Here is a 12,875-nt window from a genome sequence, read left to right as displayed (position 1 = left end):
TGCATCTAATTTACAAAGAATGTGTAATCCCAAAAGCAACTAAGAGAAAGAAGATCCAGCATCCAGTCATTTCTCTATCATCTTCCCCCATTTTCCTTTTTACTCGCTTATTTCAGTTGCTGGTAAATTTAGGTATCGCACTTAATGATAATTTGGTAAGGGGGAAAACGGCCAATCTCTTTGTCTTAAGAATAGATAAACTGTACTTTGTTCTATACTAAAAGTCAATATACAATGAGTAAAGCCAAACACATGCACATATGATGTCAATAAGAAATAGATTTCAGGTAGAAATGGATCATCATGTTTACATAGTGTATAAACATGAATGAGTGAATAGGGCTACGTGATTTGACCAAAAATAAAATTCAGTTTTGTTTGGATGAATGATTTGTATGAACAATTACCAGTGCAGCTAATTTGATTGACGATTGACTTACAAGAGGTTGCTGATCTTAAAACTGCTCAGAGTCCATTTATTTTTAGATACACTCCTCAATTATTTAGAATTGTTGTTTCTGTTTTTAAATATGCCTTATCTACTCTACTATCTACTATTGACGACCATCAACAAAGGGAAAGGGGCGGAGTTAAGCATATCTCTCAGCTCAAGGGGAGAAGACAGAGAATCAGGCCAGGGTAAAAGCAAACAAAGCACAACACACAGCCCTAATAAAATAGGAGACACTCAGGAAATTGCTGATTCTCCATTGGTGTAATTTAAAAAAAAACAACCAAATTGAGCAAGAGAACAAGCACTTCACTCCAAATATTATTGAAGAAGCCCAAAGTACTGTACGAAAAAACTTGCAGAAGAACAGTTAGAACTTCATAGGCATTAGGGTCGTTTTAGTTGTATTTTTATATGGACTCTGGGACGATTACAACAAGGTTCAAAACATTTGAATGAGTCCAATCATCAATTTCAAAACTTAACAACCATTACTATGAAAATCTTCCACAGTCAATACTTGGTTTTGGTTTCTTTATCATCTATTTTTTGTTTTGCTATGTTTTTTTTGTTGATTTTCTGCCAATTTCACAGCCTTAATATAATTTCAGTAATTTACGCAACTTATCAGTTATGCGTATGTTTGGGAGAATAGGACTTCATCCATTTCTGCAGCTTCTGCCATTTCAGCTGTTCAGCAAGTAAATCATTTTCAACATTTACACTGTGAATTCCACAGTCATTCGCACTGGCTTCGTGATTACAACAGTTTCCAGTTTATTTTTGTTTTTTCGAGCTTTCCTAATATCATTAATACATATATAGTTTTTTTACACACTTCTACATTTTTATACTTTCTCTATTTTACTTTTTTCAGAACGCATAAAACTAACTAAACATAAAATTCCATTAATTCACCTGAAACACCGACACAGTCACAGTAGATATTGAATAAAACAAAACAAAACAATACAAAAAGCAACAATAGCTCAAGACTAAAACAAGACAGGACAAGACAAAGACAAATAGACAAATAGACAAAGAGACAAAGAGACAAAGAGACAAGACATACAAGTCCTTGTACCAAAATATCAATTTCCCCACATTTTAGAAAACCCTTCTTAGTTTCCTTATATCTCCCACTTTTTTTTCTTTCGTAAAAAGGATAAAAACGTGCCCTACTTACATTTTTCTGTTGTTTTCATATTTTCTTTTTTTTGTTATCCCAGAAACGTATAAAACACGTTTATACTATCTGGTTGTCATTGTGGGCAAACCAATTTCCCCACATTATATAAAATATCATAGTTTCGTTCACTAAATATAAATTAAAGTACCGCCATAACGTCGGATTTTCTAAGCGTCTACTTTATTTTGACGAAAAAGCGCAAAAACGTGAAATGGCTACTTTATTCCACGAGGCCTTGTCCCACTAGGACATGCCTGGAACACCTCCCGTGGGAGGCGACCAGGAGGCATCCGGAACAGATGCCCGAGCCACCTCAGCTGGCTCCTTTCAACGTGAAGGAGCAGCGACTCTACTCCAAGCTCCTCCCGGGTAACTGAGCTCCTCACCCGATCTCGGAGGGTGCGCCCAGCCACCCTGTGAAGGAAACTCATTTCGTCCGCTTGTATTCGCAATCTTGTCCTTTCGGTCATGACCCAAATCTCATGACCATAGGTGAGGGCGGGAACGTAGATCGATCGGTAAATCGAGAGCTTTGCCCCGACTCAGCTCCCTCTTCACCACGACAGACCGATACAGCGACCGCATCACTGCTGACGCCGCACCGATCCGTCTGTCGATCTCACGCTCCATCCGTCCCTCACTCGTGAACAAGACCCCGAGATACTTGAACTCCTCCACTTGAGGTAAGGACTCCCCACGACCTGTAGAGGGGAAGCACCTTTTTCCGGTGGAGAACCATGGCCTCAGATTTGGAGGTGCTGATCCTCATCCCGGCCGAGCTGGCCTGGTGTGTGTGGATCGGGAAGTTTGGGCATCTCTGCTGAGACTGCTGCCCCCGCGACCCGGCCCCGGATAAAGCGGAAGAAAATGGATGGATGGATAGCTAATTTATTTTACTACAAAAGCGTAAAAACGTGAAATGTCTACCTTGTTTTACCAAAAAAAGCGTGACAAAAAAAATGAATGCCCACAAAATCTAAAGGAAATAGTGTGGTTGTCTGTAATGTCTAGTTCGTGTGAGAGAAACAACATTTTTTTTAAATGTCTACTTTATTTTTAATGAAAAAGCGTAAAAACGACACAACACAATCAAACACCTGTAGGTCTACCATAACTTAACATGAGCAGCATTTCATGCCCTCTGGATCCTTATTTCAACACATCACTTATTTCACTGCACATATAACTTATTTCCTTTAAAATAAACTGTTTCCATAAATAAACAAACAAAAACAAAACAAACACAAGAAAACATAGAGCACGGCCAATCATTAAAAAAATATTTTAGATTAATCCAATTGGCAGATATTCTATGAAAAAGGTTTCTGCATTACCTGCTAAAGGAGAGCTCTCTTTTGAATGAAGGTGGAAAAGGCTCTACGGAGACTCCCTGCGATGGCGTTGCTTGTCAGGCCTGAAATCAATCGTCGTGGGTTTTCTCAAAAAGATTTCAATTTGCTGTTTCCCCGGCCAATGCACCAAATTGTGGATGTTGTGGCTAACAAAAATGCTAAGAAAAATGCTAAAAGCAAAGTAGTTCTTAGAGCCTTTATTAGCACAAGATGACAGAGTGAAGACAGTCGCAGGAGAGTCTGCAGGTTTAACAAAGCAGCAGCTTTTATACCACAGAGAGTGGTTTACAACAAAGCATTCTTTACCAGGACACCAAAATAGATGTCCTTAAACAGATGTCGTAAATACAACTGTAACAACAAGTGGACAACTGTAATCTAACTTTATTTCATGGTCACTCAGGTCAGCAGGAGGTCACAGGAGATAGCAAAGAAACAACTGTTATTTCACTTTAAGCTAAGAACATATTATATTTAGAAAACTGCAAACAAGAAGACACATATTTCCACAATCGAAACCTTCCTACTGGATGAATAAATATTCAGCCTGCTGCCACTTAAACCTCACCAGTCCTGCAGGTGATGGTGAAAAAAAAGCTGTTACCATGAAAGAAAACCTGTTGTCGCCCATTTCTGTTCCATAGCACATCACACTTACCCGCCCTGTTAAGACCTTTTCAGTCCCAGGACATTTAAGGGCGTACTGCTAACCTTTATTCATTCTTTTTCAATGTTACCTGTTGACCAGAGGATAAATGCTTGAGAAAAAAAAATCCTTACAACATATTAACTCTTGCATTATGTGTTTTTTTTACTTGCTATCTCACTTTTACTTGTCTCACTCTTACAATTTTCACTTCTTCCACTGCACTGTCACACAGGAAAGAATAGTTTGTTAATAATAAACCTGCAAAACATCTACACCTTGCAAAAAAATGCAAACAGCTTTGTCAGCTTTGGGAAAATTAACGTGAGAAGTACAACCCCAAAAATATAACACGTTGAAACCCACATTACAGATGACAATTCTCACTCTGCCGTCTCAACTTCCCTTTAAAGAACTGTAAAAGCTCAAGCTTTCAGTGAATCGAGCTCCACTTGAAGAAACCTGGAGGAAGCGCAGACAGGGTAAGTCATTTTATGTCTTCAAAAAGAATCCGCCTCTGTAAAAGCCAAATCGAACGGAAGAGATTGGTTTCAAATGATGTGAGAAAACGTAAAGAATTAAATGTATTTTTTAATCGATTTCATAATGATCCGGTGCCGTGTGCATGTGTGCAGTTTGATTGTGCTTTGTTTCTCTTAAATCAGATGTCTGCCGTCCCGGGTGTTCTGCTTTTGGGCTTCTTACTGCACAGTGAGTGTTTATTTGTTACACAATTGATTTGACTCCACATATTGTATTTGTTTCACTGTCTGAATGCCTGGTTTGTGTAGGTGTCCTGTGTGACGAGTTTGGTGTTTCTCTGCCTGGACGAATAGAGGCTGTCCGTGGATCCTGTTTGACCATTCCCTGCTCCTTTACTGTGCAAGATCAATATGAAAAGAACTTACACAGTGGATGTGTCGCATCATGGAGAGCTGCTGACCGTGACCAGACAGTAGAATTTACAAGAGCAACAACTGGAGACTTAAGCATGAAGAACTGCACCACCACAGTGCACGACATCACTCAGCAGCAACAAGGACCAGCTCACTTCAGAGTGGACTGTGGTCCTGGTAATCCTCTGAAATACACGTTCAACCCAAGTGTGGATGTCAGAGTCAATGGTAACGGCAGCATTTCATTTATCTACAAACCAATTATTCAGCTTTATTGATACATGTTCCGTTTTTGTTTTCCAGAAGCCCCTCCCACACCAACCCTGACTCCGCCCACTCTGAGTGTGACTGAGGGGGAGTCAGTGAGTGTGCAGTGCTCTGCTCCTGTCCCCTGTCTGTCTCTGCCTCCCACTCTGACATGGAGCCCTGTCCTGGGGGACGTCCAGGAGACTCTGCAGCAGAAACAGGACGAGACCTTTGTCCTAGTGTCCACTCTGAGCTTCACTGCCTCTGACTATAAGACAGTCCTAACCTGCTCTGTGGTCTACAGCAGGGAGGATGGGACGACTACGCCGAGCGTCAGAGGGACAACTACAGTCACATGTGAGATCAACCTTTCAAGGACTTGTTTACATATTGTTGTTGCGTGTTGAGTCACTGGACATTTTAAACTGTTAGTGTTCTTCATTGTGATGATTGTCTTGTGTTTTGTAGGTGCCCAGTGTGATAAGTTCAGTGTAAATCTACCACAGAACATAAAGGCAGTGCAGGGATCCTGCCTGACAATACCCTGCTCTTTTAAAATACAGGACAAAAATAAGCTTGACTTGGACGATACATGTAAAGCAGAATGGAGAGATGCAAACCAGACACCCCTGTTGGATCCAAAACAGACGACTGGAGATTTAACTCAGAAAAACTGCACCACCACCTTTCAGAACATTGGTCCTCACCACAATAAACGATATTTCTTCAGAGTGGAATGTAAGAATGAACTGAAGTGGACGTTTGCAGACACTGGTGTGAATATTCAAGTCACAGGTATTGATGTTATAACACTGATAAAGGTCTGTCTAGGTCTGTCAAAGAGGCAAATATTTGATGTGATGTTGTTTGTTTTTATGTTTCAGAGGCCCCTCCTACACCGACCCTGACTCCGCCCACTCTGAGTGTGACTGAGGGGGAGTCAGTGAGTGTGCAGTGCTCTGCTCCTGTCCCCTGTCTGTCTCTGCCTCCCAGTCTGACATGGAGCCCTGTCCTGGGGGACGTCCAGGAGACTCTGCAGCAGCAACAGGACGAGACCTTTGTCCTAGTGTCCACTCTGAGCTTCACTGCCTCTCACAGTCACCATGAGAAGAACATCACCTGCTCTGTGGTCTACAGTAAAGAGGATCTCTCTGAGTCTCATGTCAGCGCACACGTGACACCTTCTGTCAGATGTGAGTCACACTTAATAAACAATAAACACTGAAATATAGCTTTTATAATCCTTGTGTCTGTAGATGCATTAAAAGTGTCTCAATGTTTTTATAGATCATCCGAGAAACACCACAGTGATTTTTCTCGAGAGACGACATTTTAATGTGACTCTGAAGTGCAGCAGTGATGCCAGTCCAGCTGTGCAGATCTACCGCTGGTATAACAGTGATGGAGGAAAGGACTCTCTGATCGGAGACTCACATGTTTTAAACATTAAAGTCTTCAAAAATACTGCTGTTTTCTGTGAAGCTCAGAATGATCTTGGAATTAACCGCTCGACTGTCGTGCAGTTAAATGAACAATGTAAGAGATTTTTCTTAATTTAAACCACTACACACTTTCTTTGTTATTAATATTTCAAAAAAATCCTCCATCTCTACAGTCTCGGCAAAGATCGTGAGCTCTTCCAACTGCTCTGGAGACTGGACACAGATGAGCTGTCAGTGTGAGGCTGAGGGGAACCCCTCTCCCCTGATACAGTGGTATTTCCCAGGAGTCTCTGCAAACATCTCCATCACCAGTGAAGCTCTGAGCGACACATCTGTGAGGAGCATCATCACTGTTAAAGACGCTCAGTGGAAAGATCCAGTCTCTTTGCTCTGTCACAGCAGCAACTCTCTGGGATCTGATGAACAAACATTTACTGCTCCAGCGTTTCAGCGGCGAGGTTAGTTTTTATTACTTCCCATGTGTGGCAGTAAAGAAACCAAACCAAACTTTTACGCAAATTAGCAAAATGTCATTATTCATGTTTGAATCCAATACTTATACTGAATATCGGATCAGGCCATCCCTAGTCCTGACTCTGTTATTTATTCACTTATTCATTGTCTCTTTTCCAGGTCGGCCGACAAACACCAGAGTGACAGTGAGCCCCTCTGGTGCAGTGGCTGAACACAGTAATGTCACACTGAGGTGCAGCAGTGATGCCAGTCCAGCTGTGCAGATCTACCGCTGGTACAAAGCTGATGGAGGGACATTCAGTCTGATCGGAAACTCATCTGTTTTACTCATGAAAGCCTCTAAAGATACTGCGGCCATTTTCTGTCAAACCCAAAACGATCACGGAACTGATAATTCTACTTTCACTCAGCTGGATGTTCTGTGTGCGTATTTTTACTTGGATTCTTGCTGTAGTTTTACCAATCATCCTGTTCATCATCTTGTTGTATTGACTTGGCGGCTGATCGGTCAAACACTGTCATGTATGGTCTACTTAGTTGTAATTTTATGTTTTCTTTGTTTTACTTTGTAGATTCTCCCAGAAACACCACCATTTTACACCATTCCCTTCGACCAGTCGCTGAACATGACACCGTGACACTGAAGTGCAGCAGTGACGCTAACCCAGCTGTAAAGCACTACCGCTGGTATAAAACTGATGGAGGAAGTCTCACTCTGATGGGACACTCGCCTGTGTTAAACTTTAAAGCCTCTAAAGACTCCACTCGTCTTTACTGTGAGTCTCTGAATGATCTTGGCACGGATCGCTCCACTGTCACTCAGCTGCATGTGCACTGTAAGTATTCTTCCATATAGGGCGGGGCAACTAATCAAAATTTCATCGCAATCGCAATCTCGACTTTGGTTCATCTCAATAATCGTCATGGGACTTAATAATTGACTGGTTCACAGCCATTTCTTTGGTACAAACAGTGACTAGTTTGAGAGTTTGGACGAGACAATGGAAGACTTTTGTGCGTTTATCGAGATTGATCAATATGGGGAAAATAATCGGGATTATTTTTTTCCCTAAATCGTCCAGTCCTACTTCCATATGTTTATTGCATGCACAACCCAGATTTACAAAATTAACTAGCAACCAAAATCTTTGGACAGTGTAACATCTCACTGGTGAACTGCCAGGCTGATTCTGTACCAAATTCTGTATTCAAAGGTATGGTTGCCTAGAGTGGAGGAGTTCAAGTATCTGTGGGTCTTGTTCACGAGTCAGGGACGGATGGAGTGTGAAATCGACAGTGTGAGATCAGCACAGTGACGCGGTCGCTGTGTCGGACTGTTGTGGTTAAGAGGGAGCTGAGTCAAAGCTCCCGAATTTACTGGTCGATCTACGTTCCTACTTTCACCTATAGTCATGAGATCTGGGTAATGGCTGAAAGGACGAGATCGCAGTTTGGCTGGGCGCACCATTGGAGAGCTCGCCATAGAGCTGCTGCTCCTTCATGTAGAGAGGAGACAGCTGAGGTGGCTCGGGCATCAGTTTCGGATGCGTCCTGGTCCTTCCCCCGGCATGTCCCATTGGGGGGAGGCCCCAGGTACTATGTCTCTGAGCTGGCCTGGTGTCGCCTCTGGGTCCCCCCAGAACAGCTGGAAGAAGTGTGCGTAGATCGGAAACTCTGGGCATCTCTGCTGAGACTGCTGCCTACGTGACCCGGCACTATTTTTCTTTTTCTTTGACTTGTAAGCTATATTCACAGTTGTTAATATATCTATTTTTAGGCTTTAAGAGGTTTTGTTTTTAATTTTGTTATGTGTGAATAGAGCTTTTGTCTGAGGGCTATGCTACGAAGTTGGTTGGATTAGTTCCTCTGACCCAGATATGGAACTTCTGGATCAGTGGTACTACAAAGCCCCCTCCTGGAACTGCCACCTTAACGTGGTGGAGGGGTTTGAGAGCCCGAATGATCCTGGAGCTCTGTTGTCGGGGGCTTAGTGCCCCTGGTAGGGTCTCCCATGGCAAACAGGTCCTAGGTGACGGGTCAGACAAAGAGCGGTTCGGGGGGGTAGTATCACTCTTTAAATAATCTTCTCTACAGGTACTTGGTCAACAGGCCAAATTGCTCCTTAATGTGTACACTAACACTTTTGAAATTTGTATTTACAACCTGACATGTAACGGATGTATTATTGTACACATATTATTTACTCTCGTCATTGCAGTTGCTCCAAAGATCCTGAGCTCTTCCAACTGCTCTGGAGACGGGACACAGATGAGCTGTCAGTGTGAGGCTGAGGGGAACCCCTCTCCCCTGATACAGTGGTATTTCCCAGGAGTCTCTGCAACAAACATCTCCATCACCAACGAGACTCTGAGCGACACATCTGTGAGGAGCATCATCACTGTTAAAGACGCTCAGTGGAAAGATCCAGTCTCTTTGCTCTGTCACAGCAGCAACTCTCTGGGATCTGACAAACAAACATTTACTGCTCCAGTGTTAAAAGATGAAAAGTTTCCTCTGTGTCAAGGTGTTTTTTATGAATATACCACTGCTTTATTTTACCTTCTTTCCACCAAGTCACACATGAATCATCCAGAATAATGTCTCTTTACTGTTTGTGATTGTGTTCAGGTGATGTGATGATCCGACTCTTCTTTGCTCTCAGAGTGGTCAGTCTGCTCGTGTTCCCATGTGCTCTGCTGTTCACTGTGAGGTGAGAGACAATACTGTGGGTGCACTGAGGCCACACATAATGTGACACAATACAACGTGTCTAACTTGATTTCAGGACAGCTCGTGGTCAGAAAGCTCAGCCTGCAGCAGTGGAGAAGGACAGAGTGTCTGAGGCACCAGTGGACGACTACCAGAACTCCTGTGTTTAGAGGACGAGTCTTTACCCAGAATCCTTCAGAACACAGGAGCGGAGGAACAGAAGTCCTTTCAGAGACCGACTGTGGCGTTCACTGTCCTTTTTAAACGTAGAGCAATGTTTAAGTTATGGACACTTTGTCAGCTTGTTAGAGTTTTAGATGCACTTGATCATTTTTATTCTGTATATCCTGAAAACTGTGTATTTTGTCACAAAGGAACAGACAATATAATAATATTATATTGCATATTATGCTTTTTAAGAATCTCTTCTGTCAATATTAAGGGGAAGACACATTTTCTCCCTTTTTTGTTCCTCATATTATGATTTCATTTGCTCAAAATAAACTTTAATAGAAAACAAAATGTCTCTGTCTTCTTATAGTCAGAAATATTTATATACATATTCAAAGATCATATTACCATTATGTTGCTATAACAAGGAAGAATATGAGCTCAGAGGCGACTTCCTCATCTCTCAGCCATCGGGTGCAATAGGAACTACTTACTTCAACAGTATTTTGAAAGAAATAGGCTCATAATGTTCGGCATTCACACAAGGCAGTTGTAGTAGAATATTTACTCTTATCTGCAGACTCATTTTTAGATTTATGCACATTAACATGAACTGTAGCCTTAGTTTGGTTTCTCCTCCTAAACAGAAGCTGTCCACATTTCTGATCCAAACCTCTCCACACTTTTCTAACCTTTAGACTAACTCTACTTCCTCAACCTTTGCATAATTATTGCTTCTGTCAGTGTGTCCAGCTCCAGTTCAGGTGAAAGACATCAGGCAGCAGAGACGTAAGTGCTCACGAGAATATGTTCTTTTGTTATATTTGTACATATTGATTTCATATTGTTTATTTAATTCTAATTTAGTTTCAGTTGGTTTGTGCAGTAATAGACTATTTAGATGGAGAATGGCTCAATTAACATGTAACTTCATAGTTTTTATTTAATATAATAAAATGTGATGAACTAATAAGTATGTAACTATAAACTCTGCTGCGCAGTACGTTGACTTTATTTAGACACCTCTGAGTTTTCAGTATTATAATAATGTGTAAGAAAAAAGGTTGAGGAGGCGCTCACCAGGATCTCAATTAGTGACATAGGTGTTCTTCGAGGTTCCAGCGAAACCAAAAATGTATCGAAACAAAGAAAATGGGACCGAGGCACTCGTGTCAAAGTGGAGAGTTTATGACGCCAACGCGTTTCAACTCAAAAAAGAGTTTTCATCCGGGCACGTGACCACACCAGGTGCATGATCACCTTCAATAGGTGGATCATGTGACCAAACTGATCATGTGGCAAACATTTCATGTTAAAACAATTGATAGAAAAGACACAGTTGCAACAAACAGAAGATCATACACAGTGAGGGGAGACCAGGCTGATCAAAACTACATGAACAATATATATATAGTATTAGTAGTATTAGTAGTATATAGTAGTATATATAGTAGTTTAACAACAGTTCCGTGCACAATCACACCTGAGAGGAAAAAGACCTATGCAAATATTACGGTGTGGTGAACACACCAGGGGAATAAGTACAAGGACAGCAACATCAAAAAGCAGCTCTATGTATGTAGAGAATTAAAGAAATGGTAGGAAATCAATCTCCTCGTTCAGACCTGGGGGGTTGTGGCTTTCAATGTGTGCATCCAAAATGTTTGTCTTTGCAGGAGGGTTCTCAATCTGTCCGTACCCCTAGGGTCCTGTGGGATGCATTCAATGACCATGGCTCTTAGACTCGTAGGGCTACTGTGTCCGGCTTGCTTATAGTGTTTAGCCATAGGGTAACTGAGGTTTGAGTTCCAATGGCGTATTTGTGCTCTGCAACCCTTTCCTTGAGTTTTCGTTTCGTTTGGCCAATGTAGAAGCAGCCACACTCGTACTGGAGGCTGTATACTACAAAAGTGGAGTTGCAATTGGCAAAGTCAGTGCATACATAGAACTTGTTAGTAACGATGTCAATAAAGGTGTCGGTTCTGATCATGTTTTCGCAGTGGTTGCAGTTGCCACATTTGTATGTGCGATGGAGAGTCAGGTGGTATGTAAATAATAATGTGTGTTTTGTAGGTGCCCTGGGTGAAGAGTTCAGTGTGTCTTTGAAGGAACAAATAGAGGCTGTGAGCGGCTCATGTGTCACGATAACCTGCTCCTTCACTGTAATGGATGATCTTAAAAACAGCTTCAACAGCGATTGCAAAGCTCGATGGATAGATAGACAGAATAGAGTTTTTACAGGACAGACAGAGGACTTAACCCAGAAGAACTGCTCCACAAGTCTGTACAACATCAATCACCAACAACATCATGGAACTTTTTCTTCTGACCGGACTGTGGCCCCTCTGTGGGATATTATTCAGTCACTAAACCCACTGTTAATATTAGAGTCCAAGGCGTGTATCTCCTGTCCCCTGTCTGTCTCTGCCTCCCACTCTGACATGGAGCCCTGTCCTGGGGGACGTTCAGGAGACGTTTAAGAAACAGAACAACACCTTTGTCCACTCTGAACTTCACTGCCTCTCACAGTCACCATGAGAAGTGAGTGTTTTTTTTAGGGATGTATATATATGATATATTGTACCTTTACCACTATGGAGTACTCATTTTTGTGATAAATATAAGTATTTTCTCGAGGTATTTTTCAAACCCGGACGACACAACGCTTGGATTTAGTTAACTCCGCCCCCTCTCTCTGCTCATACAACCTTTGCAGTAGTACAAATATAAATACACAGCAAAAAGTGAAGTTACTTCACAATGCAGTTATAAGGAATGTGCAACACAGCTTCTTGAATGGCTAAACACACACAAGCTAACACGTGTTTTGATAAACTCACCCTCTGGTTCATCACTGTTTACATTATGGGACTTGCGTTGGTTATAAAAATTAATCTACTTTGATTCTGGTGAAGGTTCATTAAACATCCATCAGAGACAGTCACAGAAAAACACTGTTTTGGTGATAGTCGCCGAGTCCCGGAAAGAAATTCCAACTTCTGGCGAGTGGCCTCTTTTTTAGAAGGATTGAATAAAGTCCTGTCCTCGCAGCCAAACGCGCTTTTGACATTATCGTGAGGTTAGAGAAAAGACCAGGCGTCCAGAGTAGGTTAGAAAGAGCTCCTTCTTCACAGCTTTCAGTGCAAACATGACATCTGTTCAAACGCTCAGGGGTGCGTTTGTTTTTTCTGCAGGGGCAGAGCTGCACTTCCTTTTTCTTTGTTTCTCCTATTTTTCTTTCTTACAACAGAAACAGTGAAATAGCTGTTTTACACATGAAAACATTAAAATCAGGCCGT

At 41.8% G+C, this 12,875-nt stretch overlaps 1 protein-coding gene across 1 annotated transcript; it reads left to right on the top strand.

Annotated features, from left to right (window-relative positions):
- Positions 1 to 4,303: 4,303 nt before the first annotated feature.
- LOC306966069 (myelin-associated glycoprotein-like) lies at positions 4,304 to 9,575 on the top strand (the record flags this gene model as incomplete). Its single annotated transcript, XM_079560703.1, has 10 exons — positions 4,304 to 4,349; positions 4,430 to 4,762; positions 4,838 to 5,137; positions 5,249 to 5,575; positions 5,665 to 5,973; positions 6,068 to 6,316; positions 6,856 to 7,119; positions 8,915 to 9,220; positions 9,325 to 9,406; positions 9,482 to 9,575. The coding sequence occupies 10 exons, from the start codon at positions 4,304 to 4,306 to the stop codon at positions 9,573 to 9,575; spliced, it is 2,310 nt and encodes a 769-aa protein (XP_079416829.1).
- Between the last annotated feature and the right edge of the window lie 3,300 nt (positions 9,576 to 12,875).

This window comes from Gobius niger, assembly GCF_951799975.1.
Source record: "Gobius niger genome assembly, chromosome: 8".
In the NCBI taxonomy this organism is placed as follows: Eukaryota; Metazoa; Chordata; class Actinopteri; order Gobiiformes; family Gobiidae; genus Gobius; species Gobius niger.
This window is presented reverse-complemented; position numbering and strand designations above follow the sequence as displayed.